The sequence below is a fragment of the Mya arenaria genome, chromosome 8, assembly GCF_026914265.1.
Source record: "Mya arenaria isolate MELC-2E11 chromosome 8, ASM2691426v1".
Classification (NCBI taxonomy): Eukaryota; Metazoa; Mollusca; class Bivalvia; order Myida; family Myidae; genus Mya; species Mya arenaria.
In genome coordinates, this window is record NC_069129.1 from 8,563,697 (window position 1) to 8,587,046 (window position 23,350).

A 23,350-nucleotide genomic window follows, 5' to 3' on the forward strand; every position below is an offset into this window, starting at 1 on the left:
TACAAGCAAATGTACTACAACCAAATGTACTACAACCAAATGTACTACAAGCAAATGTATTACAAGCAAATGTATTACAAGCAAATGTACTACAAGCTAATGTACTACAAGCAAATGTATTACAAGCAAATGTACTACAAGCAAATGTGCTACAAGCAAATGTACTACAAGCAAATGTATTACAAGCAAATGTACTACAAGCAAATGTACTACAAGCAAATGTACTACAAGCAAATGTACTACAAGCCAATGTACTACAAGCAAATGTATAACAAGCAAATGTACTACAAGCAAATGTACTACAAGCAAATGTACTACAAGCAAATGTACTACAAGCAAATGTACTACAAGCAAATGTGCTACAAGCAAATGTACTACAAGCAAATGTACTACAAGCAAATGTATAACAAGCAAATGTATATCAAGCAAATGTATTCAAAGCAAAAGAATTACAAGCAAATGTATTACAAGCAAATGTATTACAAGCAAATGTACTACAAGCAAATGTGCTACAAGCAAATGTACTACAAGCAAATGTGCTACAAGCAAATGTACTACAAGCAAATGTATTACAAGCAAATGTATTACAAGCAAATGTACTACAAGCAAATGTACTACAAGCAAATGTACTACAAGCAAATGTACTACAAGCAAATGTACTACAAGCAAATGTACTACAAGCAAATGTATTACAAGCAAATGTATAACAAGCAAATGTATATCAAGCAAATGTATTCAAAGCAAAAGAATTACAAGCAAATGTATTACAAGCAAATGTATTACAAGCAAATGTACTACAAGCAAATGTACTACAAGCAAATGTACTACAAGCAAATGTACTACAAGCAAATGTATAACAAGCCAATGTACTACTAGCAAATGTACTACAAGCAAATGTATTACAAGCAAATGTACTACAAGCAAATGTGCTACAAGCAAATGTACTACAAGCAAATGTACTACAAGCAAATGTATTACAAGCAAATGTATTACAAGCAAATGTATTACAAGCAAATGTACTACAAGCAAATGTATTACAAGCAAATGTATTACAAGCAAATGTATTACAAGCAAATGTACTACAAGCAAATGTACTACAAGCTAATGTACTACAAGCAAATGTACTACAAGCAAATGTATTACAAGCAAATGTACTACAAGCAAATGTATTACAAGCAAATGTATTACAAGCAAATGTATTCAAAGCAAAAGAATTACAAGCAAATGTGTTACAAGCAAATGTATTACAAGCAAATGTACTACACGCAAATGTACTACAAGCAAATGTATTACAAGCAAATGTATTACAAGCAAATGTACTACAACCAAATGTACTACAACCAAATGTACTACAAGCAAATGTATTACAAGCAAATGTCATACAAGCAAATGTACTACAAGCAAATGTATTCAAAGCAAAAGAATTACAAGCAAATGTTTTATAAGCCAATGTATTACAAGCAAATGTATTATCGATCGTAAAGTAAAAGTAAAACATTTATAACACGCATCCAACACATAATTATATATAAATGTGATAGCTTACTGTAGCCGTCTAGGGTGTATAGTTATATATAAATGTGATAGCTTACTGTAGCCGTCTAGGATGTATAGTTATATATAAATGTGATAGCTTACTGTAGCCGTCTAGGGTGTATAGTTATATATAAATGTGATAGCTTACTGTAGCCGTCTAGGGTGTATAGTTATATATAAATGTGATAGCTTACTGTAGCCGTCTAGGGTGTATAGTTATATATAAATGTGATAGCTTACTGTAGCCGTCTAGGGTGTATAGTTATATATAAATGTGATAGCTTACTGTAGCCGTCTAGGGTGTATAGTTATATATAAATGTGATAGCTTACTGTAGCCGTCTAGGGTGTATAGTTATATATAAATGTGATAGCTTACTGTAGCCGTCTAGGGTGTATAATTATATATAAATGTGATAGCTTACTGTAGCCGTCTAGGGTGTATAGTTATATATAAATGTGATAGCTTACTGTAGCCGTCTAGGGTGTATAGTTATATATAAATGTGATAGCTTACTGTAGCCGTCTAGGGTGTATAATTATATATAAATGTGATAGCTTACTGTAGCCGTCTAGGGTGTATAGTTATATATAAATGTGATAGCTTACTGTAGCCGTCTAGGGTGTATAGTTATATATAAATGTGATAGCTTACTGTAGCAGTCTAGGGTGTATAGTTATATATAAATGTGATAGCTTACTGTAGCCGTCTAGGGTGTATAGTTATATATAAATGTGATAGCTTACTGTAGCCGTCTAGGGTGTATAGTTATATATAAATGTGATAGCTTACTGTAGCCGTCTAGGGTGTATAGTTATATATAAATGTGATAGCTTACTGTAGCCGTCTAGGGTGTATAGTTATATATAAATGTGATAGCTTACTGTAGCCGTCTAGGGTGTATAGTTATATATAAATGTGATAGCTTACTGTAGCCGTCTAGGGTGCAGTGTAATAATGAAACGACAGAACTGTATGAACAAGATTATAAGATCTTTATAAGAGAGAATGAATTAAACATGTTTGGTATTGCAATGATGATAAACGGGTACCTTTCCAACAAAGCATAACTAATACTTCTTAAAAGAGCCTGTGTCGAAAGGAAAAAAATGTCTAAAGATAAAAACAGAAAATATAACAAAAAAATAATCGAACACATTTCAAAACAAACAAAATGTTACTACATGTCCAGTGCGAAACATTCAAAATCTTTGCAAAACATCTGACGTCATATAACCGTGCACGGTGAATGCCTCTATACGTGTTTTGTCTACGTCACAGTGATTGTTTTAGTCGCTTTCCAGCCAGGGAGCTGCTGACAGTTAAAGGACACGACGATATCCCTCTTACCGATCTTCGTGGGGACCACAGTAATTGTCGTTTTGAACTTTCCCTTCGGCACGACATTCCTGCGATAAAGGAAAAATATAATTAAATGCTCATACCTTTAATAAACATGCTAGTCCTTTTCAAACCTAATGTGTCTAATATCCCAGTATATCAAACAACCTTAAACCTAAGAAGTAAGAACTTGAATCCTGCAGTATGACACAATTAATGTGGCCAAAAAAAATACCGACATGTTCAACTCATAATAAATGATTCAGGCACTCACGCTTGTTTGTAAGTGACAGAACGTGGCGAGCACTTTCTACGGATCTTTGCTTTAAGAGCTAACTGTTGTTTGTTGAACATGTTTAAAACTATCTGCAAAGTTATGTGTAGATGCGGGAATATGTTTAGTACTTTTAACAGAGTAATGTGGTAATATCTCACTGTACATTGTAGGTGAGGAAACGTGTACCTTCTAAAGTGTAATGTGGAAAGAGCTTACGGTTGTTTGCAGATGACTGGCTTCAGTAGTACTGGTCCCTCAACTCGGAGCTCACATTTGGTAAGTGCAATAGGAAGTGGGTTCTCGAAATATACCTCTGCATGGGTCTTTTTTCCGAGAAGCTGCACCTGAAAGGTAACTCAATGACTTGTCTTAAATCCTTTATGAGAAACGTGTAACAAAGTCGCTGATCGGTTGTTTGTATTTGCGTTTAAAACATATTATGTAAAAGCACGTTACAGCAGTATATTCAGTAAGATTTATAATGCAAATCTTAATTTGAATTGCCGAAATAACTTAAAAAGAAGTTTTCTGAAAAGAAGACTAAGGCCTATTTCATATAAGATAAATTGTATGACAGCTATTAACTTGATTGTATCAAAACAGTACTACGGTAATACTGCCGTATAAAAGGTCTACAGCCGAATTATATAAAACTGGTCTTTGGTTTCGTCGACGTTAGCAAACGTGTTTATTAATTGGTCAATACTAATTCAATACAATGTGCAAACTAGCGACCGAACTAATCTGTGGACATCTTATCAAGGTTTTACATAGCGGCCTGCATATACTCTTTATGGCGTTTATTACTGTTTTAAACAATAATTACCGCATTCATCTCATCAATGCCGCAAGTAAAATTTATATCTGGATATTTCAGTCGGACAGTTTTCCTTTCTATGAAGTGCTGCTCGGTCTCCTTGACATAACACACGACGGACATTGTACAGAGGCCGTGGTCCAGCAGGTGCTCATAGTAGTCATCGACCTCAAACTCACACTTTTCCTCTGTAAATACATATCATATTTAGGTCTGGTAAATAAGAGGTTTTTTTTCACCAAAAACAAATTGATTATTATTAGGCTATATTTATATTGTTCTATTATCCCGATTTAAATTCAACGTAAGAATCTCCTTGAATATTCCTAAACTTCTGTTTATCAAAAAAACATAAATGCAAATGACCTGTTGATGTCGTAAAACAAGGCAGAGTCATGAAAAAATAGTGTGCGTTGTTACACTAACGTTTTAAGATAATAAAGGTAAAAAAAAATATAAACAAACCTACCAACTAGACAAGCAATCAAGATGCGATTTTAAAGTTTTTGATGATACACATACGAATCTAGCTTCGTGTTCATTATACATACTAAAATTCATAAGCATGCAAAGATACAATCAACGTATATGGTAGCTCATGAAGTGCAAGAAATCCACATGCGTTTAATGCCGTCATTTGATACTCAATAATTCAGCTTCCAGAATTTCACTTGGTGCAGTTCCATAATTTAGCGAATTTTATTTTGAATCTAATTTTTTGTGGATGAGACTTCCATATTTTCTCTTTATAATTTCTGATTTTCTTGTTATTTATTAACTGAAAAATAGGTAAAACATTAAAGAGTGATTGGTGCAATCGAACGTTGATTTCTTTTATCCTATAATAATATTACATTCTGATGTAAACTCTTAAACCTACAGGTCATCATAATAATAACATTCCGCCAGTGGCATAAATCTACAAGACATGGCAACCAACATTATGTTAAGACGTTTGCAATGTATTTGGAAAATGTATATTACAAGTGTGCAGCTTTCATACGTTGCTGCGGCCTCACGATGGTGTTCCGAAACTTTTTCTTAAGTAACTCCTTGTGGAATACCCCAGTGTAGTAAGTAGTTCCTATCACAACTGTGCCATGGATTGTTCTATTGTCGGAGCTCCTGTTCTCCATCAACAGCTGCATGTTTATCGCCTGACCAACATACAGGTCAGTCATTCCCATCACTGCAAAGTTCACGTCCTTAAAAAGACACATAGCCAGATATCAAAATGTATTTGAGCAGTTACTTGAGGATAGGGGGTCTTAATGACATGGTATGATAACTTGTTTAGTTCAAACACAGTCGTCAATACGTCTGATATGTTTAATTAAAATCGTTTCTACGTCAATTAGTGTAAGTGTAAATGTTCATTATATTTAATTACAAAACACCTTAGTTTCCATGTCACATATGTTCTTGGTCTTGGAGTGTGTGATTGCTTCTTTCACAGCGGCTCTTTCTTCTGGTGTACCTGCATATTTAACTTTGTTTTATGTTTTGTAAGACAAGTTGTTTCAGAAATTTCTAACACAATTAAAATCATTTCAGACATTCAATGTGTTCCTTACAGGTCATTTGAGTTAAAATACTAATGGTTAGGCCTACAAAAAAAATACATTTGGTTCGGGTTACCCGAGCCTACCTACGGAATAGGCGCCGACCCTACCCTTTTTATAGTCAATTTGAAGCAATATACCCCCAGCGAAATCCGCACATTCGAAATGGGGTAAAAACAATGTTTTATTAACTTGTAAAAGCAATATTCCCCCATGATGACGGTTTGTAGACCTTCTTTAAACTTGTAAAGGTGTGTTACATCCTCCCTGTCCTCATCCTGGTCTTCGGGTATCAGTGTCTTGGTTCCTGGCACACGCTTTGTGCTTATGCACTTCCCAATGCTGTAAGTATATAATTGTATAACTTACATGAAGCTAGTTCAGTTAACACAAGAAATAAATGTAAAACGAGATGTTGTGGTTAAGAATGGTATTTATATTAGATTAAATGCGCATTTCTGAAAACAGTGTGTATGTGAGTGCACGTTTTATATCTATCAGATCAATTCCAGACATATTTCGGTTTTCGCAGTAGTTGACCTTTCACAATATTGTCCAGAGTTCGATTTTCGGCATAGATTTATGTCAGTTTAATTTTTGTTCTTTGAAAACGGACATGTTGGTTTTCTCCGGGCCCTCCGATTTCACCCACAACACATAATCCCCCACGAACAACATCAGCAAACGGTAATATATTTTAAATTTAAACTAATTCTAAACCAAATAAAGTTAAAAAAAACAACCTGTCAGTGTTCACTTTGATAACCTTCGTTCCTCTTTTTCCATCCAGCTTCCAATATACCTCGTCAGCATTTACCTCGGCAAAAACAAATGGTCCGTCGTAATTCATTACAACCTTCCCTTCGCGAATAGCCCGCAATGACATCGGCCCCATTTGGGCATATCCTAATGTAAGAAAATAAAGTCAAAATATTGTAGAAGTTTTCAGAAATTTAAGTTAAGAAATTCGAATGTAAATGAAACAATAAATTCATTTAGGAGTTGATCGTGTACCATGAAGTTTTTCATTAGTACCGCTTTGCAAAAAGTCCCGAAAATGCATATGTATACATCATTGAACAAAATACGAAAAGGAATATAAAAAATACATTACCGTTACTCATTTCCTGGGGAGTGGCGTCAATGGCCTGCCAGCCGCCATATCCTGGCTCAAGATCTGGCCGCGCCATCCACACATCGTTCCACACGTGAAAGTTCCTGAAATACACTTATTATTGTTGAAAGACACCTCATAAACCTAACGAGTTTAGTTCTCAATCAAATACTTTTTTCAGTACGCCTTCTAAAGGCTTCTTCGAAACAGTTATGGTACAATAACCGATTACAAAAAAAAAATAGAAATTTACAAAATTAACACAAATGCTGTGTTCTAATTAATTACCAGCGTGAATCTGGTCTATCATCAAAGTTCACTATTTCTCCTTTCGAATCCACGTAGTGGTCTATGGTCATACTGCCATTCGTGTCATGTGCAGAGTCGAAATTCGTCACACTGCGGGCTGGGATACCAATGGCTCGACAAACTAAACAAAAGCGGTCAACATTTGGACCAAATTTTTCGAAACATCTTAATCCCATTATAACAGGATTTAGATAAGCTCACTAATTGTGTTTTGGTATAAAGTGTGTAATATTTACATGTTTAGGAGTTTTGGGTTTATAAAGAAAATTTATCTTTATGATAATCACAATTATTTTTATTTGGTACAATAAAAAATTAAGCACTAAATTTGCTTAATGAAATTAACTAGTTAATCTTATGAAAAAAGGGCCAGGTCGAATTGGATAAATATATACTTAGCAATATATATAGCAAGGATATACACGCTAATTCAACAGTTCTAAACAAAATATGAATAAAACAATATTGCGTATATAGATAAATTTGTTCTTTTGATGTTAATTTTTACTCTATGTCACCATTTTTAATATGTTTTTGAAATGTCAATAAATTCTTTTGTAAAATTTTGCATTAACATTACCCGTCGTAAGAACGCCCGAAAACACCCAACACTGTCCATATTTCACCGGCTTCTTCTTCCGGAAGAACTCATTCAAAATGGCGACACTTCCAACCCATGTTGTTGGACGTGTTCCTCCCGTATAAGGTTCTTGCCAACGGCCGACAAGCACGCCATTATCATCATTGCTGTTCACCTGCAAATATATGTGCAACCAATTTACCACGACACACATTCGCATATTTTTCATTCGACTATATGTATATTTTACTTTTTCATTTCGATTTAACGTTACGTTGTCCTGGTTGTGAACTTCATGAAATAGATTACGAAGTGTATTACTATTTTATGAAATTTCGATTGTCCAAAATGGTCAACAAACACATGGAGGAAATAGCATAGATAAAGGTAAAAGAGTTGATCTGTATTGCTACATGAACCATTCACAATGATGTTACCAAGGCTGAGAGTTTTCTTGCGACCAATATGGCATTGCCCCTGTTTTCATCTCTTAACCAGCTACAATCCAGAAGGTACAAGGCGGTGTCCAAAACATCACCGGTGAACTACAAGGACATGCAAAACGTAAATACACTATATGCATCTTATTTCCAGTAGCCGGATACATACTCACAAACCTTCAGACCAAATAAAATCTAGTTTTATAGTACAATTTCGAATGATAATGTCGGATTTAAATCAAACATATTGTGTTGCCTTTTTTCGTTTAACATTTTCAATATATCCACCAAAAGAATATAATCTTTCCAGAAAGCAAATTCGTTCTAAACAACATGAGTATCGTCTTCCCGATGCACACATATAATAGATCAATACTTGGCACGTAATTATACATGCGAAACAGGTAAGAAAAGCGGATTATTCATTAATATATACGATAATATAGGCCAATCGCACAAACAAACATTGTTAATGCTTAAGTTATATTATTACAACATGAAAGGTACTATAGACCATTATGGGTCTTTCTACCGTATTAAACGCTTTAAGCAGGTCATGGTCGAGTTATTATTCAAGGGAGACAACCGTGGATGGAAGTATTGTTTTATATACGGTGATAGAATATGTCATATTTAAAAAGCTGTTTCAGCGAGCGCTAAATGCTATAATTGTTTTTAAAATTACATATTTAAATATTCATGACGTCTTATATTTAAACAGATCATAACTGAATGGTGTGTTGCTGCTTGCCATTATTCGGTAATCATCCTCCGGCCCGTGGGCCATTATGGACATCTTTAGGAGGTGATCGCTCAATGGCGAGCAGCAACCACTCAAATGACGTCTTTAACACGTATGAATTTTCTATTCGTTTTGTTTTTATTCATATGAAAATCTACAGAGACAGTAGCCAAAAGTTTAAGCATAAAACCCCGTTTAACGGCACAGGGTAAACGCCAAAGACATAGAACACAAAAACAAAAAAATCACAAACAAGAAACACAGAACAAAAGCGCAAAACTCAACACACAACACAGTGCATATATACTATATAAAAACTAAGTGTGTTTATGATTGAATCTTGCTTAACCGATTTGAAAACATACCATTTCGTACATATTTCGGTGGATCAGAAACTTTACTTCAGGCTTGTAGTTAAGCCTTGTCAGAAATAAACGATTCGATGTCAAACACAACGTTATTCATCATCAGGAATACGGTTTCTTCAAGTTTATTGTCCAGAATAATAACATTATTTTTAATTACGATAACTAATTATGTCTGCCTCAACATGTCGTGTTTACTATTCGAATACAGCCCAGTTTTCGATTGACTTCGAGTTAAATGATAGAAAATCATGTCATACTTATTTTAAAACAATTAAATACTACTGCCTTCAATCAATACAATATTTAGAGTGATTGTTGTAATGTAAGACGTCGCTCACAGATAACGAGTTATTAATTCCAAATGAAAAATAATTCATGTTGTTAGTTTAAGTATGTCATATTATAGCAACACATTACACAATCGTTTTTCACCCAATCATTCAGACGATTTCTTTTTTAAACGAATAATGCAAACTAAAGATGGCGGCGATATACCTTAAACGGTGCTATGTAAATCACGTTGATTTGTTCATTCGCCAATTATGGAAACACAAATCCCACAATGCACCGGCCGAATTGCATATGGTGCAAAAAGTCGAAAAATACCGACCATTTTTGTTTCTATATGTAGTTATATATGTAATGATTTATGATGTTATAAATGGCAATTGAAACATTTCAATAATGAAGGTTAACGTGAAAGGGGTTTCAATCGCTTACCTCGAGGATAAGAAAGTGACAATATTGATTATCGATTGAATAGCAATATACATGTCCATTTATGTAAACAAAAATATGAATATATGTACATGCTATTCATAGCATAATTAAGACGTCTTCTCGACAATAAACGATGAACACGCTGGGCACAAAATGGCCTTCGGGGCGTATGCGAGAGGTTATCGCATTATGCTGTACAACCATTTATAGCACACATGAGAATTTGATGTTATCTTTGATCGATACCTGTCCGAACACCCAGGGCGTTGAATGAATACTTTTACTGGAGCCAACGTAAATTTTGCCTGTGTCATTGAGGACGTACTCCCCAAGAAGGGAACCGTCTTCATCTTCCATGTACACGCTGTCATCTGAAATAAAACACATTCACTGGTTCAAAATACGGATTCATAGAGCGACAAACATCTGTAAAATCCCAAGAAGGACATTGTTACCATAAAAAAACGATAACGAAATTATATAGTGTATTACCTTTGCACCACGGATTAAAGAGAATGTAAATGTGGTCCTTGTGTTCATATCTAAATGTAACTGAACTTCGTTCTTTTCTCTTGATGACGTCAATGCCCATTTTCCATTTTCCCACGGGAATCGTTGGTGGCGTCATAATCTGAAAAGAAGCCACGTTGTCCGTGCTTGATTCTAACCAAGCTCCCCAATCGTTCCTGTCATCCATTTCGGACAAAATGATATCCTTGAACGTGCCTGATGATGGCTTCGGCTGTTTGCCTAAAAGAAGAGTTGCATTGACGGTTAAAGAAGTCAAAACTTTCATAGACAATTAAAATAAACGAAAACATGCGTGATATTGTTATATATTTGACAACAATTACAATTTTGTGAATAGCAATTTACCGAACTGAAACGTCAGTCTGAGATCATCCTGATTTTTATCAAACGCGCGATTAAATGTGACGTTGATCTTGAATGCCTGCCCGCGCCTAACAATAAGCAACTTCCGGCTGGCACGGTCGCTTGGATTGGTGATGTCAAACTCATCCGTATAGTGAGCTTTCGTATTGTTTACGATATCAAGAGCCACTTCCTTCACTTGAAGATCCGCCGGATCCTTAGATTTCAACTCTGAAAAAAGTTTGCCTTTAAGTATAAAATGTATTTCTCCACTTCCCGAAGACCCCTAGTTGCCGATCATTTTCCGAACGTTTAGGAGTACTAACTGTACCTGAGTTTAATTGCGATATAGTTAATGAAATGCCCGTTGAAAGGCACATTACGAAACACCACCTTTTCATGTAAAGAATGCAGTGAGCCTTAATATTCGTTTGCGAAACCTCGTAGCACGTGTACGTATAGGTTGAATGTGATGCATATGAGTCAACTTGGCGACAGCATAAAAGTGGTAAAGGGGTGTAAATGTGTCATGAGGTCATGGCCATAGGTCATTGGTGTAATAAGTATTATGGCCATAGGTCATTAGAGTGTCACAGAGATTAAGAAAGATATAAGGATAGATATAACGTTCTATTTCTTGGACCGGAAATAAATTGCTTAATTTTCTAGGTCATTTTAATCAAAAGCTACGGTTGGGGTGGAGGGGGGTGCTATACCATTTCTGTATGAGCTGCAACGATAAAACAAAAAGGAGACAAACAAAACCAGTATATTCATGTGCCTGGCACAAACTCCATCCCTTAGCTCCAAACGAAATATCAGTGCTAAGTGTAAAGACCATCAACTTTGTTCATGTTATTTGTTCGTGGAGAGAATTAACACATGTAAATTTTCCTTAAACCCGTGCCGTTGTTGTATGGGAGTTAAAAGCCCATTGACTTTGTGTTATGATCTCTTGATAAGATAACATCACATGTAGCCTCTTTAAAAGATCGACCGTAAAGATACTATTTTATGTAAAGATTAATTGTTTTTACTTTCTTACATTTTTGCGTATGTCTTTTCGGTTATGTGTAGTAAAATTAAACCGACATTTTTTTCTACTTTAGACTTTTTTACCTATATGTATAGAAAAAAGTGAAACATTGAGTAAATTTAATGGAATATAAAACACTTGTGCCCTTGTCTTAAATATTCGAAATATATATTTAACACCTTTCGGATGACAAGAATAAGATTAGGAATACGGGACCAGCACATAAGCAGAGCAAAACAAACAACCGGAAAGCGTCTGCGAAATGAAGACTAGAGGTAATCAAATAATGTGTAAAAAACTGATGACATGTAAGATGAATATAGTCTACCGCATATACAAGAAAAATCAAAGTCGGAAACATGAGGACCTCTAATACTCAAAGAATCAGTGTCCGAAGCAGAACAAGACCGCTGAACAAATTTGTAATTATCATCTGACAAATATGTTTACGTTATTGTAAGTGACAGGTGATTTTTCACAAACGACTTTTAAATTTTTCCATGTGCGTGCAGCTACATTTACATTAACACATACTCAGAGTGTTCCACAACCCCTCTAATATTCAGAATTTAACAAAGGTGCGTTGTTTGAAGACAGTGATGACTTTAACAGGCAGACATTTAAATTTGTCTTGTACTCCTTGTTTGGTTTAACCAGTATTTATTGCAGAAAATATTGAACAGAGTAAATAAGCATTTGCGCTACAGAAATGCATAACATATATACAAAATAAGGAGTGATGAAAACGCATAAACAGTGAATAAATCACAGAATTGAGAATTAACCATAATTGGTTTTGCTAAGTCTCTCTTCTGTTTTCATTGTTAGAGATATGGTGAGTACAAATAATTAACAAAATATTTTAGGAATTGTTTGATACACTACTGCTGGTACGAAGTGATAGAAATATACAAAGATAACTTGTACAATATGAGTTTTACGCCATTTTATGGTAGGATGCTGAAATTATAGAAATATAATTTATAATTTCTTACAAAAGTGGGTTGAGAAATACACGGTTGTTGGGGAGGGGGGGGGGGGGGGGGGGTGATAGTAATGATAGGACAAGGAAAGGAGGGGGAGAAGGGAAGAGGGGAAGGGGGTGTAGTCACTCACAGTACTCAGAGATTGTGGGAATGTTCGTAATCGGTATATGTTAGCGCTTAAAGCGTTTTGTACTAGATATTTGTGTGTGTACACGTTGGAAAATAGTCTTATTTACATATGATGGGGCATTTTTATCGCCAAATAGCAAAAGTTGCAAAGCGACGTAAAATTTTGGTCTAAGGCTAGTAAGCAATGCGATTCACTGGTCGGTAAATAGAGGACAAGTAAAACATAGTGTTAGGAATCTTCGATTTCTCCACAGACACATACAGGGCTGCCAGTGATATTATCTGAAAACAGATGTTCATGTAAAGAACTACAGTGCATGCGAATTCGTGCGTGTTGAATGGATATGTCTCTGGTCCCAACATAAAATTGGTCTCTTTGTTTAAATAAATAAAATCCTTTTCAAAGTCTAAATAGAGGGTGACATAAACACGAGTTGTACAGAAAACAAATCCAATATATCACGTAAACGCAATCGAAGGGGTTATTGCCCTCGCCAATATTTGGGATTAATATCTTAGAAAACCCATGATACTTCAGTGGGCATTATAATTATACGTAAAGAACAAATCTCTTTTGCAAAAAAATCAATACGTTCTTAAACGTTACTTGCATCAGTTAGTATGTGTATATAAATAAACTGACAAATGCTTCAAAGATGCACTCTTACTCCCAAATTTACCACATAATAATATTGTTTTAGTATTCCAAAAAGGATGCATAAATGTCGAAAACAATGGTTCTTCTGAAGGAGCCTGAGTTTAATTTGAAAGAAATAAGCATAAAACACGGTATTTCTACCTTATAAGACTACAGTAGACCACAGTAAATATGTGAGCATTCATCAATCATTTGATATGTTTGTGCTTTCTGCTATAAAATACACGGTTACAATCTGATTATCAGTAATTAATATTTTCCATAAATGCATTATTTAGTAAGTAGTTAAAGGCTTATCAGTCGAAATTGATGTTTGTTATACATGTGTATGTATGGATTTTGAATAAGAGAATCATTTTAACATAATTACATTGCTACACGTTAAAACGAGTAGTTTATACAGCGTTATACATGTGTATGTATGGATTTTGAATAAGAGAATCATTTTAACATAATTACATTACTACACGTTAAAACGAGTAGTTTATACAGCGATTGACTACATCAATCATCCACTACACTGAACCAGATCATGTAGATATTGTCCTTATGTGTTGGCAACACTTAGGCATTTGTACTGTACGCGAACAATGTTGAACAAATACTTAAAGATAATGTGTTTTACGGTCTATTGAATAAGTTACCTTGATTTAATAACATTGTAATTTGTTTTGCTTACTTTATTATTACGATATTGAATAAATGTTTGTGTCTAGTCTACGCTGAACACCCGTCTCTCAGGTACGACAACACCCTTCTTGTATTGACATTCTTTTGGTGTCGAAAATGCGGTTGCTCACAACCGCAGAGAAAAGATCGGAACAAATTCTCCAAATAGGTTATAAACACTTTTGTGTTCCCTATTCTTCCCTTTGCCCTAAACAGCTACTTGTATTACCAAAGACTTACTTTTGGTGTCAGAAGTGCGGATGATGTTACTTTTCCCGTTAAAAAGGCCGTACATAATGTCCGTTGGAGGGCCACCGCTCGGTCTGACAATCCAGCTCAATTCACCTGGCGTGTTCTGTCGTCACATAAATAAAATATATCTTAATAGTTGATAAACACATATATTCAAAAATATTTATCCACCAAAGTCACTACCAATTTTGACATAATAAAGCTTTTAAGATTTCCATAATAACGATCACATATTTACTCCGTTAGTTATAGAAGTCACTACCTTTAAGTAAACCTCACTGTAAATGAGTATGACCACAAAATGCGGAAAATCATTCTTTGCTAGTTCTTACTGCTTGCGTGTGCATGACATGCAGTCATTTCAATACGGCCATACAGTGTATCATGTTCCCTTTGTGCACAAATGAATGTATGCTTTGAGAAGCCGGGCTCAATTTCTCCAATGCTGCAATATGCTGCAATATGTAAATCAAGACGCTACTAAAGGTGATGGCGAAATGCGTGAATATATTCGATGAGAAGCCTGCTAAAAAATATGTAGATCCTGCAAATTATAAATCCAGAAACTTTTGAAAGTAGGTTAGACACAATGAAATATAAAAGAATCACGAAAAAAAGAATTACGAATTACACTCTATCAAAGGGCTTAAATGTTGTTGTTGTTGTTGTTGTTGTCGTTGTTGATTTATCTATTTGCAATCTATATCTAAATCAAATTGCTGCAAAAAGAGTAGACACGCCACTATGTTTGCTGAACTAAGCAGTTTAATTATCCATGATCATGTTAAAAACAAAAACCAGTATTTTTAATCATAGTCTTTTTTTTACCAATCGAAATCTTGAAGAATATTTAGTTTCATTTTAAGACCAAAGTTACTTTGTTTTTGGTCTGCATTTTTGGCCCGTCGAACTATCTGATTCGAGCGATTGCTCTTGCCCTAAAGTGATCTTTTGGACTTAAAATCATTAAAAATGTGTTATTGTACGCTAATATACACATAATAAACAAACAATTTACTTTTGGTCGTATATGTTTACATATTAAATATTTTAATATTTCATACAATCTTTATGATTCACAAGTTATGAAGGTTAGCAGATTTGGGATTGAGACATATGTACGGAAACGAGCTCAGACCTATTAGATGTTTTCAATAAAACAACTGTATACGCTGCATGCATGTTCAGACGGAATTTGTCTCCAAGGTGCAATAGGTCAACAAGCACAAACTAGTCGCGTTTTTGCAATTTTCTTCAATAACTCAACCAAGAATACTGTTTATTTACCGACTCACAGATCGTCGACAGTACTTTAGAGTATGCACACCGGCCGGACCCGGCATGTGCTTTTTAGCTTTACGCGCGAACGGGAACCGGGAATGGGTTTACCTCGTGACTGTGACATAGTGAACGATTCAGTTTTCTTATGAGATAAGAGCCACTTTGTTTCCTTGTGTTGAACACAATGCCGTTTTTATATCAATAACAATCTTCGCAGCCCAAACCACAAATATTTAAAAAACAAATAAATATTTTCCTGGTTGAATTTTTGCACATGCGGCCAAATTGCTTTTAAAACTCGGTTAAAGACAAAAATTTCAAACTTTTGAAAGTAGTCGAGGTCAGACAAAGTAATTGCCAACTAATTGAGACGTTTGATGAATGCATCGGCATGACTTGACTGCGTGATACCATTTACCATTTAATCAATAAATGCATTAACAATACAATGTTATGCGCACTTTTATAGAAGCAATTATTTAGAATGCACACATATAAATTAAACCTTTAAATAAACGTATGAAATTAGTTTGATGTTTGAATTATCTGTTTCACACAAAAACTCTTGCACGTATCGTTGAAGTGTTTCATAAATGGAGTAAGTTTTGAAATCATCTATATTATATACGATACGAAATGCCATATACTTGTATATTCTACAGTAATATATTGAAAGAGTTTAAGAGTTAAGAGATTAGAAATGAATGGCTTAAATTAGTTTTTATCGGGTGACATGTGAGTTTATAAATACATATCCCGTCTGGCTTATATTCAGTTTCATTTCAGTTTTCGTTGCCGGCAATTAATTATTTGACAATATGTAAATAATTCTCTATCAAATCATTCCACTCAAACGTTTTTCGTTATGGTAATTGGTAGTATTTATGTTTTTCTATTGAAAAAATATTACAAGGCTATTTTAAAATTTTCAGGAATTTACGAATACGTTATATACATTTAGCGCCAAAGCAACCTGTCAAATTGCGGTGCTATCATACGTTATACATGTACAAGGCCAGTAATGTCAGGTACGTCCGATTTCCGGGTTCTTTGTTTTGGGTGAAAAAACGTTCTCGATTCAGTGAGTATACATATTGTTTTGACGATATTTATTTGAAAAGACCTTGTGCATCGAATGAAGAGCAATTACTTGTTTACGATAACGCTTGTTTAAGATGAAAATCATGTTTGTATTAAAATATCTCGTGAAAACAATGCACGTTTTTCACTAGTCTTACCGACTCACTCAATGCACTTCATTCTTCATAACTAGGATTTTATGCCGTTCTTTTTTGTGCAAATCTCATCCGAAACCTTGTTTTGGTTGATAAAAGGTATTGTTATTGTTTTCCGAGTGCAGATCGTCAGTTTTGGAGATAAATCGGCACATTTAAGAACATGCTTACTGGTTCATTTTGTACATTTTTAGAACCCAGGTTCATCTCAAATCTGTGGCATACTAAAATAACGATTAAAAGGCGTCGATTGTTTTTTCCTAACCCATATGTGTGTACGATAATACATTTAAGAAAGGTCATTTTGATAAGTACCTCAAAACTCTCTGCTAAAAGTCATAATATTTTGGCGGTCATATAGAAAGTCGAGACACGGTTAAGTCTTTAATTGATATAGGGTTTACTTAAGTTATGATAGGTCAACATGCGTTTTATTATGTGACTCTTTATTTTTAAGATGCGTTGTATTTACAAACCAATCAGAATATGAAGACCACACTGGAAAAACATAGAATTTATTTACACAATGACAATCTTTATTTACATCATGATTATAAGTAAACCCAAGTGAACATGATATATATCCTGATTTATCGATGACTGTTTGGACCAATGAGAGACTTACAATATTAAGATCATAATAGGCTTTTATAATTGTGTTTTTTGGTAAATTAATAGCCACGTGTCCACAAATTCCCCAGTTTAAAATGCGCCAAAATATAGGTAATATTTTTTTATTTAATCTGTCCTTAAAGTAGGTTTTGGTTTTGTTTTCTTCATTAAAGTCAAATTAGTTCAGCATAACAATGCATTGAAATATTCATTTCAAACTATATCGTGTCCCTTAAATGTTATATTCCACAGAATATGGAACTTTCATATATATTGACTAATTACGATTGTTTCATATTAAAGAGTTTTGTTTCACGCAGGTAAACAGTGAACAGAATATGTCATATACTCCATATATCTCAAGAGGACGTCTAGAGTCAACGGTATACAACCGCTACATAGTTATTCCTATCATCCCCTAACCCTGGCCAAAACATGGATAAATGCAAAAGGTATGCTATCTTGTATTTCTGCATGTGGATTTGGTACGGTGAAGTCACTAATGATTGGAACGCGGAGGTCTGCCATTTGTGATAAGCACGGATTGATACTTGGCAGAATTTATAAGGACAACAACAGGTTATCAACAATTCCAAACTACCGTTTTGGATTTTTCAGAGTGGATGTGACAGCAATGTATTCCCACTGAGCAGCCGCTTCCGTGTGTGCATTAGTAGCAGCCATGTCTCATCACATAGACAGCCGCTTCTGCCAGTGCAGGCAGGCGCTTCTGTCAGTGCAGGCAGGCGCTTCTGTCAGTGCAGGCAGGCGCTTCTGTCAGTGCAGGCAGGCGCTTCTGTCAGTGCTGATCTGACAGCCGTGTCTCATCACAGAGGCAGCCGCTTCTGCCAGTGCAGGCAGGCGCTTCTGTCAGTGCAGGCAGGCGCTTCTGTCAGTGCAGGCAGGCGCTTCTGTCAGTGCAGGCAGGCGCTTCTGTCAGTGCTGATCTGACAGCCGTGTCTCATCACAGAGGCAGCCGCTTCTGTCAGCGCTGATCTGACAGCCGTGTCTCATCACAGAAAAAGCCGCTTCTGTCAATGTTGATCTGACAGCCGTTTCCCATCACAGAGGCGGCGTTTTTGTCAGCGCTGATCTGAAAGCCGTTTCCCATCACATAAACAGAGGTAGTCGCTTCTCGCTTCCGTCAGTGCTGATCAGAAAGCCGTTTCCAATCACAGAAGCGGCCGTTTCTGTCAGAGCTCATATGACAGCCGTGTCTCATCATAGATGCGGCCGCTTCTGTCAGCGCTGATCTGAAAGGCGTATCTCATCACAGAGGCAGCAGCTTCTGTCAGTGCTGATCTGACATCCGTGTCCCATCACAGAGGCAGCCGCTTGTGTCAGTGCTGATCTGACATCCGTGTCCCATCACAGAGGCAGCCACTTGTGTCAGTGCTGATCTGACAGCCGTGTCCCATCACAGATGCAGCCGCTTCTGTCAGTGCTGATCTGATATCCCTGTCTCATCACAAAAAAGCCGCTTCTGTCAGTGCTGATCTGAAAGCCGTGTGCCACCACAGAGAAAGCCGCTTCAGGCAGTGTTGATCTGACAGCCCTGTTTAATCACAGATCTGACCACCATGTCTCATCAAAGAGGCAGCCTCTTCTGTCAGTGCTGATCTGACAGCCGTGTCACATCACAGAGGCTGCCGCTTATGTCAGTACTGATCTGGCAGCCGTGTTCCATCGCCCAGGTAGCCGCTTGTGTCAGAGCTGATCTGAAAGCTGTGTGCCATCACAGAGGCATCCGCTTCAGTCAGTGATTATCTGACAGCCGTTTCCCATCACAGAGGCAGCCGCTTCTGTCAGTGCTGATCTGACAGCCGTGTCCCATCACAGAGGCAGCGGCTTCCGTCAGTGCTGATGTGAAAGCCGTGTCCCATCACAGAGGCAGCCGCTTCTGTCAGTGCTGATCTGACAGCCGTGTCCCATCACAGAGGCAGCGGCTTCCGTCAGTGCTGATGTGAAAGCCGTGTCCCATCACAGAGGCGGCCGCTTCAGTCGGTGCTGATATGACAGCCGTGTCCCATCACAGAGGCGGCCGCTTCAGTCGGTGCTGATATGACAGCCGTGTCCCATCACAGAGGCGGCCGCTTCAGTCGGTGCTGATATGACAGCCGTGTCCCATCACAGAGGCGGCCGCTTCAGTCGGTGCTGATATGACAGCCGTGTCCCGTCACAGAGGCGGCCGCTTCAGTCGGTGCTGATATGACAGCCGTGTCCCGTCACAGAGGCGGCCGCTTCAGTCGGTGCTGATATGACAGCCGTGTCCCGTCACAGAGGCGGCCGCTTCAGTCGGTGCTGATATGACAGCCGTGTCCCATCACAGAGGCAGCCGCTTCAGTCGGTGCTGATATGACAGCCGTGTCCCGTCACAGAGGCGGCCGCTTCAGTCGGTGCTGATATGACAGCCGTGTCCCATCACAGAGGCGGCCGCTTCAGTCGGTGCTGATATGACAGCCGTGTCCCATCACAGAGGCGGCCGCTTCAGTCGGTGCTGATATGACAGCCGTGTCCCATCACAGAGGCGGCCGCTTCAGTCGGTGCTGATATGACAGCCGTGTCCCATCACAGAGGCGGCCGCTTCAGTCGGTGCTGATATGACAGCCGTGTCCCATCACAGAGGCGGCCGCTTCAGTCGGTGCTGATATGACAGCCGTGTCTCATCACAGAGACAGCAGTTTTTTTCTGTTTACTGGTTTTTATTTTGCGGCCTAGGATTAAATATTTGAATAAGTGCTGTTAATGGATCTTTCTTTTATTCATTGATGTTTGAAATTTGTTTTATATTGAAATACAAGTTTCCAAAATGCAAAGAAAATTCGCGCCTGCACCAAAACATTTGCCGAGGCTGACTATTTTTTCGTAGTATTTCTTTAAAATTTTACAAAATAAATGTTCAATTTTCTGATCAAATTAAGAAGAATCTGTTGTTAAAATCCTACAAGCTTTGTTTTCAAGAACAAAATATTCAAATAAACCGGCAAATTACAACATCCTCGGCGGAAACAGGTCGATAACTTGAGAATATCAACAATAACGAATCGGAAATAAGAAACGCATTTTCTTGGATAAAACGTATTTGTCAAACTGTTTAAACACGTGCACATGGAACCTACCATCCTGAAACTGAACCTGAAACCACACTGATTATGACCATATGGTAAAGCAGTTTGTGTCGTGGTAAATTACTGTCATTCATTTCGGACATGTTGAGGTTTCGGATATCACATTGCGGTTCGACTTATCATGACTAACAGGTGGTTAGTATATCACAATAACTAATAAAGTCAGTATAGCTCTATCTCTAATATACTCAGTATGGTTCTATCTCTAATATACTCAGTATGGCTCTATCTCTTATATTCTCAGTAAAGCTCTATCTCCTTATATGCTCAGTACAGCTTTATCTCTAATGTACTCAGTATGATTCTATCTCTTATATACTCAGTATGATTCTATCTCTTATATACTAAGTATAGCTCTATCACTTATATATTCAGTATAGCTCTATCACTTATATACTCAGTATAGCTCTATCTCTTATATGTTCAGTATAGCTCTATCACTTATATACTCAGTATAGCTCTATCACTTATATATTCAGTATAGCTCTATCACTTATATACTCAGTATAGCTCTATCACTTATATATTCAGTATAGCTCTATCACTTATATACTCAGTATAGCTCTATCTCTTATATGTTCAGTATAGTTATATCACTTATATGCTTAGTATAGCTCTATAGCTAATAAACTCAGTATAGCTTTATCACTTGTATGCGCAGTATAGCTCTATAACTTATATGGTCAGTATAGCTGTATCTCTAATATACTAAGTATAGCTCTATCTCTTATATGTTTAGTATAGTTATATCACTTATATGCTTAGTATAGTTTTATTACTTATATACTCAGTATAGCTCAATCTCTAATATACTCAGTATAGCTTTATCACTTGTATGCACAGTATATCTCTATAACTTATATGGTCAGTATAGCTGTATCTCTAATATTCTAAGTATAGTTCTATCTCTTATATGTTAAGTATAGTTATATCACTTATATGCTTAGTATAGTTTTATTACTTATATACTCAGTATAGCTCAATCTCTAATATACTCAGTATAGCTTTATCACTTGTATGCACAGTATATCTCTATAACTTATATGGTCATTATAGCTTTATCTCTTATATGATCAGTATAGATCTGTCTCTAATATACTCAGTATAGCTCTATCTCTAATATGGTCAGTATAGCTCTATCTCTAATTTACTCAGTATAGCTCTATCACTTGTATGCACAGTATATCTCTATAACTTATATGGTCAGTATAGCTTTATCTCTAATATGGTCAGTATAGATCTGTCTCTAATTTACTCAGTATAGCTCTATCTCTAATATGGTCAGTATAGCTCTATCTCTAATATGGTCAGTATAGCTCTATCTTTAATATGGTCAGTATAGCTCTATCTCTAATATGGTCAGTATAGCTCTATCTCTAATTTACTCAGTATAGCTCTATCACTTGTATGCACAGTATATCTCTATAACTTATATGGTCAGTATAGCTTTATCTCTAATATGGTCAGTATAGATCTGTCTCTAATTTACTCAGTATAGCTCTATCTCTAATATGGTCAGTATAGCTCTATCTCTAATTTACTGAGTATAGCTCTATCACTTATATACTCAGTAAAGCTCGATATCTTATATGTTCGGTATAGTTATATCACTTATATGGTCAGTAAAGCCCTATCTCTAATTTACTCAGTATAGCTCTATCACTTATATATTCAGTAAAGCTCTATCTCTAATATGTTCAGTATAGTTATATCACTTATATGCTTAGTATAGTTCTCTTACTTATATACTCAGTATAGCTCTATCTCTAATATGGTCATTATAGCTATATCTCTAATTTACTCAGTATAGCTCTATCTCTAATATGGTCAGTATAGCTCTATCTCTTATATGTTCAGTATAGTTATATCACTTATATGCTTAGTATAGTTCTCTTACTTATATACTCAGTATAGCTCTATCTCTTATATGGTCATTATAGCTATATCTCTAATTTACTCAGTATAGCTCTATCTCTAATATGGTCAGTATAGCTCTATCTCTAATTTGCTCAGTATAGATCTATCACTTATATTCTCAGTAAAGCTCTATCTCTTATATGTTCGGTATAGTTATATCACTTATATGGTCAGTATAGCTCTATCACTTATATACTCAGTATAGCGCTATCACTTATATGTTTAGTATAGTTATATCACTTATATGATTAGTATAGTTCTATCACTAATACGCGCAGTATAGTTCCATCACTTATATGCTCAGTATAGCTCCATCACTCATCTGTTCACTATGCTCAATAGAGATCTATCAATAATATGCTTTGTATATATTTATCACGAATACGCTAAATATTGATCTCAGCCTTCCTTAGATCGCCAAAAGTCACGAAAAGTTCCCAAGTCGACAAGATCCTTTTCTCTCACAAAGGGATAGTGAATGCGCACGACTGTAGCCGTGCGCGTTGTCATCCGGACCTTATAAACACAAATTATTGTCATTGTTTTCTTAGGTTTAACAGATAAAGAAACAATTGAGCATGTATATATTATGTGAATATGTTATTAGTTGCACTGTACTGTTATTAATCATTAGGGTGATAAGTGCAACTATAAGTATTTGTTCATAGTTTAACTGAAGATATCAGCAAAACGAAAGTGGCCACTTATCGTCATTATCACGGGACATATAACTGGATCAATGTCCAGCATATACGCCATATAAATACT

General features: G+C 36.1%; 1 protein-coding gene across 3 annotated transcripts; it reads right to left on the bottom strand.

Moving 5' to 3' along the window:
- Positions 1–2,072: 2,072 nt before the first annotated feature.
- Positions 2,073–14,800, bottom strand: LOC128242637 (hemocyte protein-glutamine gamma-glutamyltransferase-like). 3 transcript variants are annotated; one of them, XM_052959873.1, is made up of 16 exons: positions 14,672–14,800; positions 14,398–14,512; positions 10,683–10,910; positions 10,299–10,556; positions 10,053–10,177; positions 7,974–8,081; positions 7,537–7,711; positions 6,936–7,077; positions 6,648–6,751; positions 6,277–6,439; positions 5,766–5,875; positions 5,369–5,448; positions 4,975–5,176; positions 3,981–4,159; positions 3,371–3,498; positions 2,073–2,945 (listed from the first exon to the last, which is right to left on the bottom strand). In XM_052959873.1, exons 2-16 carry the CDS (start codon positions 14,450–14,452, stop codon positions 2,807–2,809), a joined length of 2,196 nt encoding a protein of 731 aa, XP_052815833.1. In that variant the 5' UTR covers positions 14,453–14,512; positions 14,672–14,800; the 3' UTR covers positions 2,073–2,806. The 3 variants fall into 3 exon arrangements, with proteins under 3 accessions (XP_052815833.1, XP_052815832.1, XP_052815834.1); XM_052959872.1 differs by lacking the exon at positions 14,672–14,800 and having other exon boundaries at positions 14,398–14,665; XM_052959874.1 differs by lacking the exons at positions 2,073–2,945; positions 3,371–3,498; positions 14,672–14,800 and having other exon boundaries at positions 4,003–4,159; positions 4,956–5,176; positions 14,398–14,665.
- Between the last annotated feature and the right edge of the window lie 8,550 nt (positions 14,801–23,350).

Bases quoted from the DNA above. Each gene is read 5' to 3' on its own strand.
- LOC128242637 (XM_052959873.1), bottom strand. From the start codon at position 14,452: ATGTACGGCCTTTTTAACGGGAAAAGTAACATCATCCGCACTTCTGAC. The intron at 10,557-10,682 runs GTAAATTGCTAT...CTCTTCTTTTAG, and splicing joins CAGACTGACGTTTCAGTTCG to GCAAACAGCCGAAGCCATCA. The intron at 5,177-5,368 runs GTGTTTTGTAAT...TGTCTTTTTAAG, and splicing joins TATGTGACATGGAAACTAAG to GACGTGAACTTTGCAGTGAT.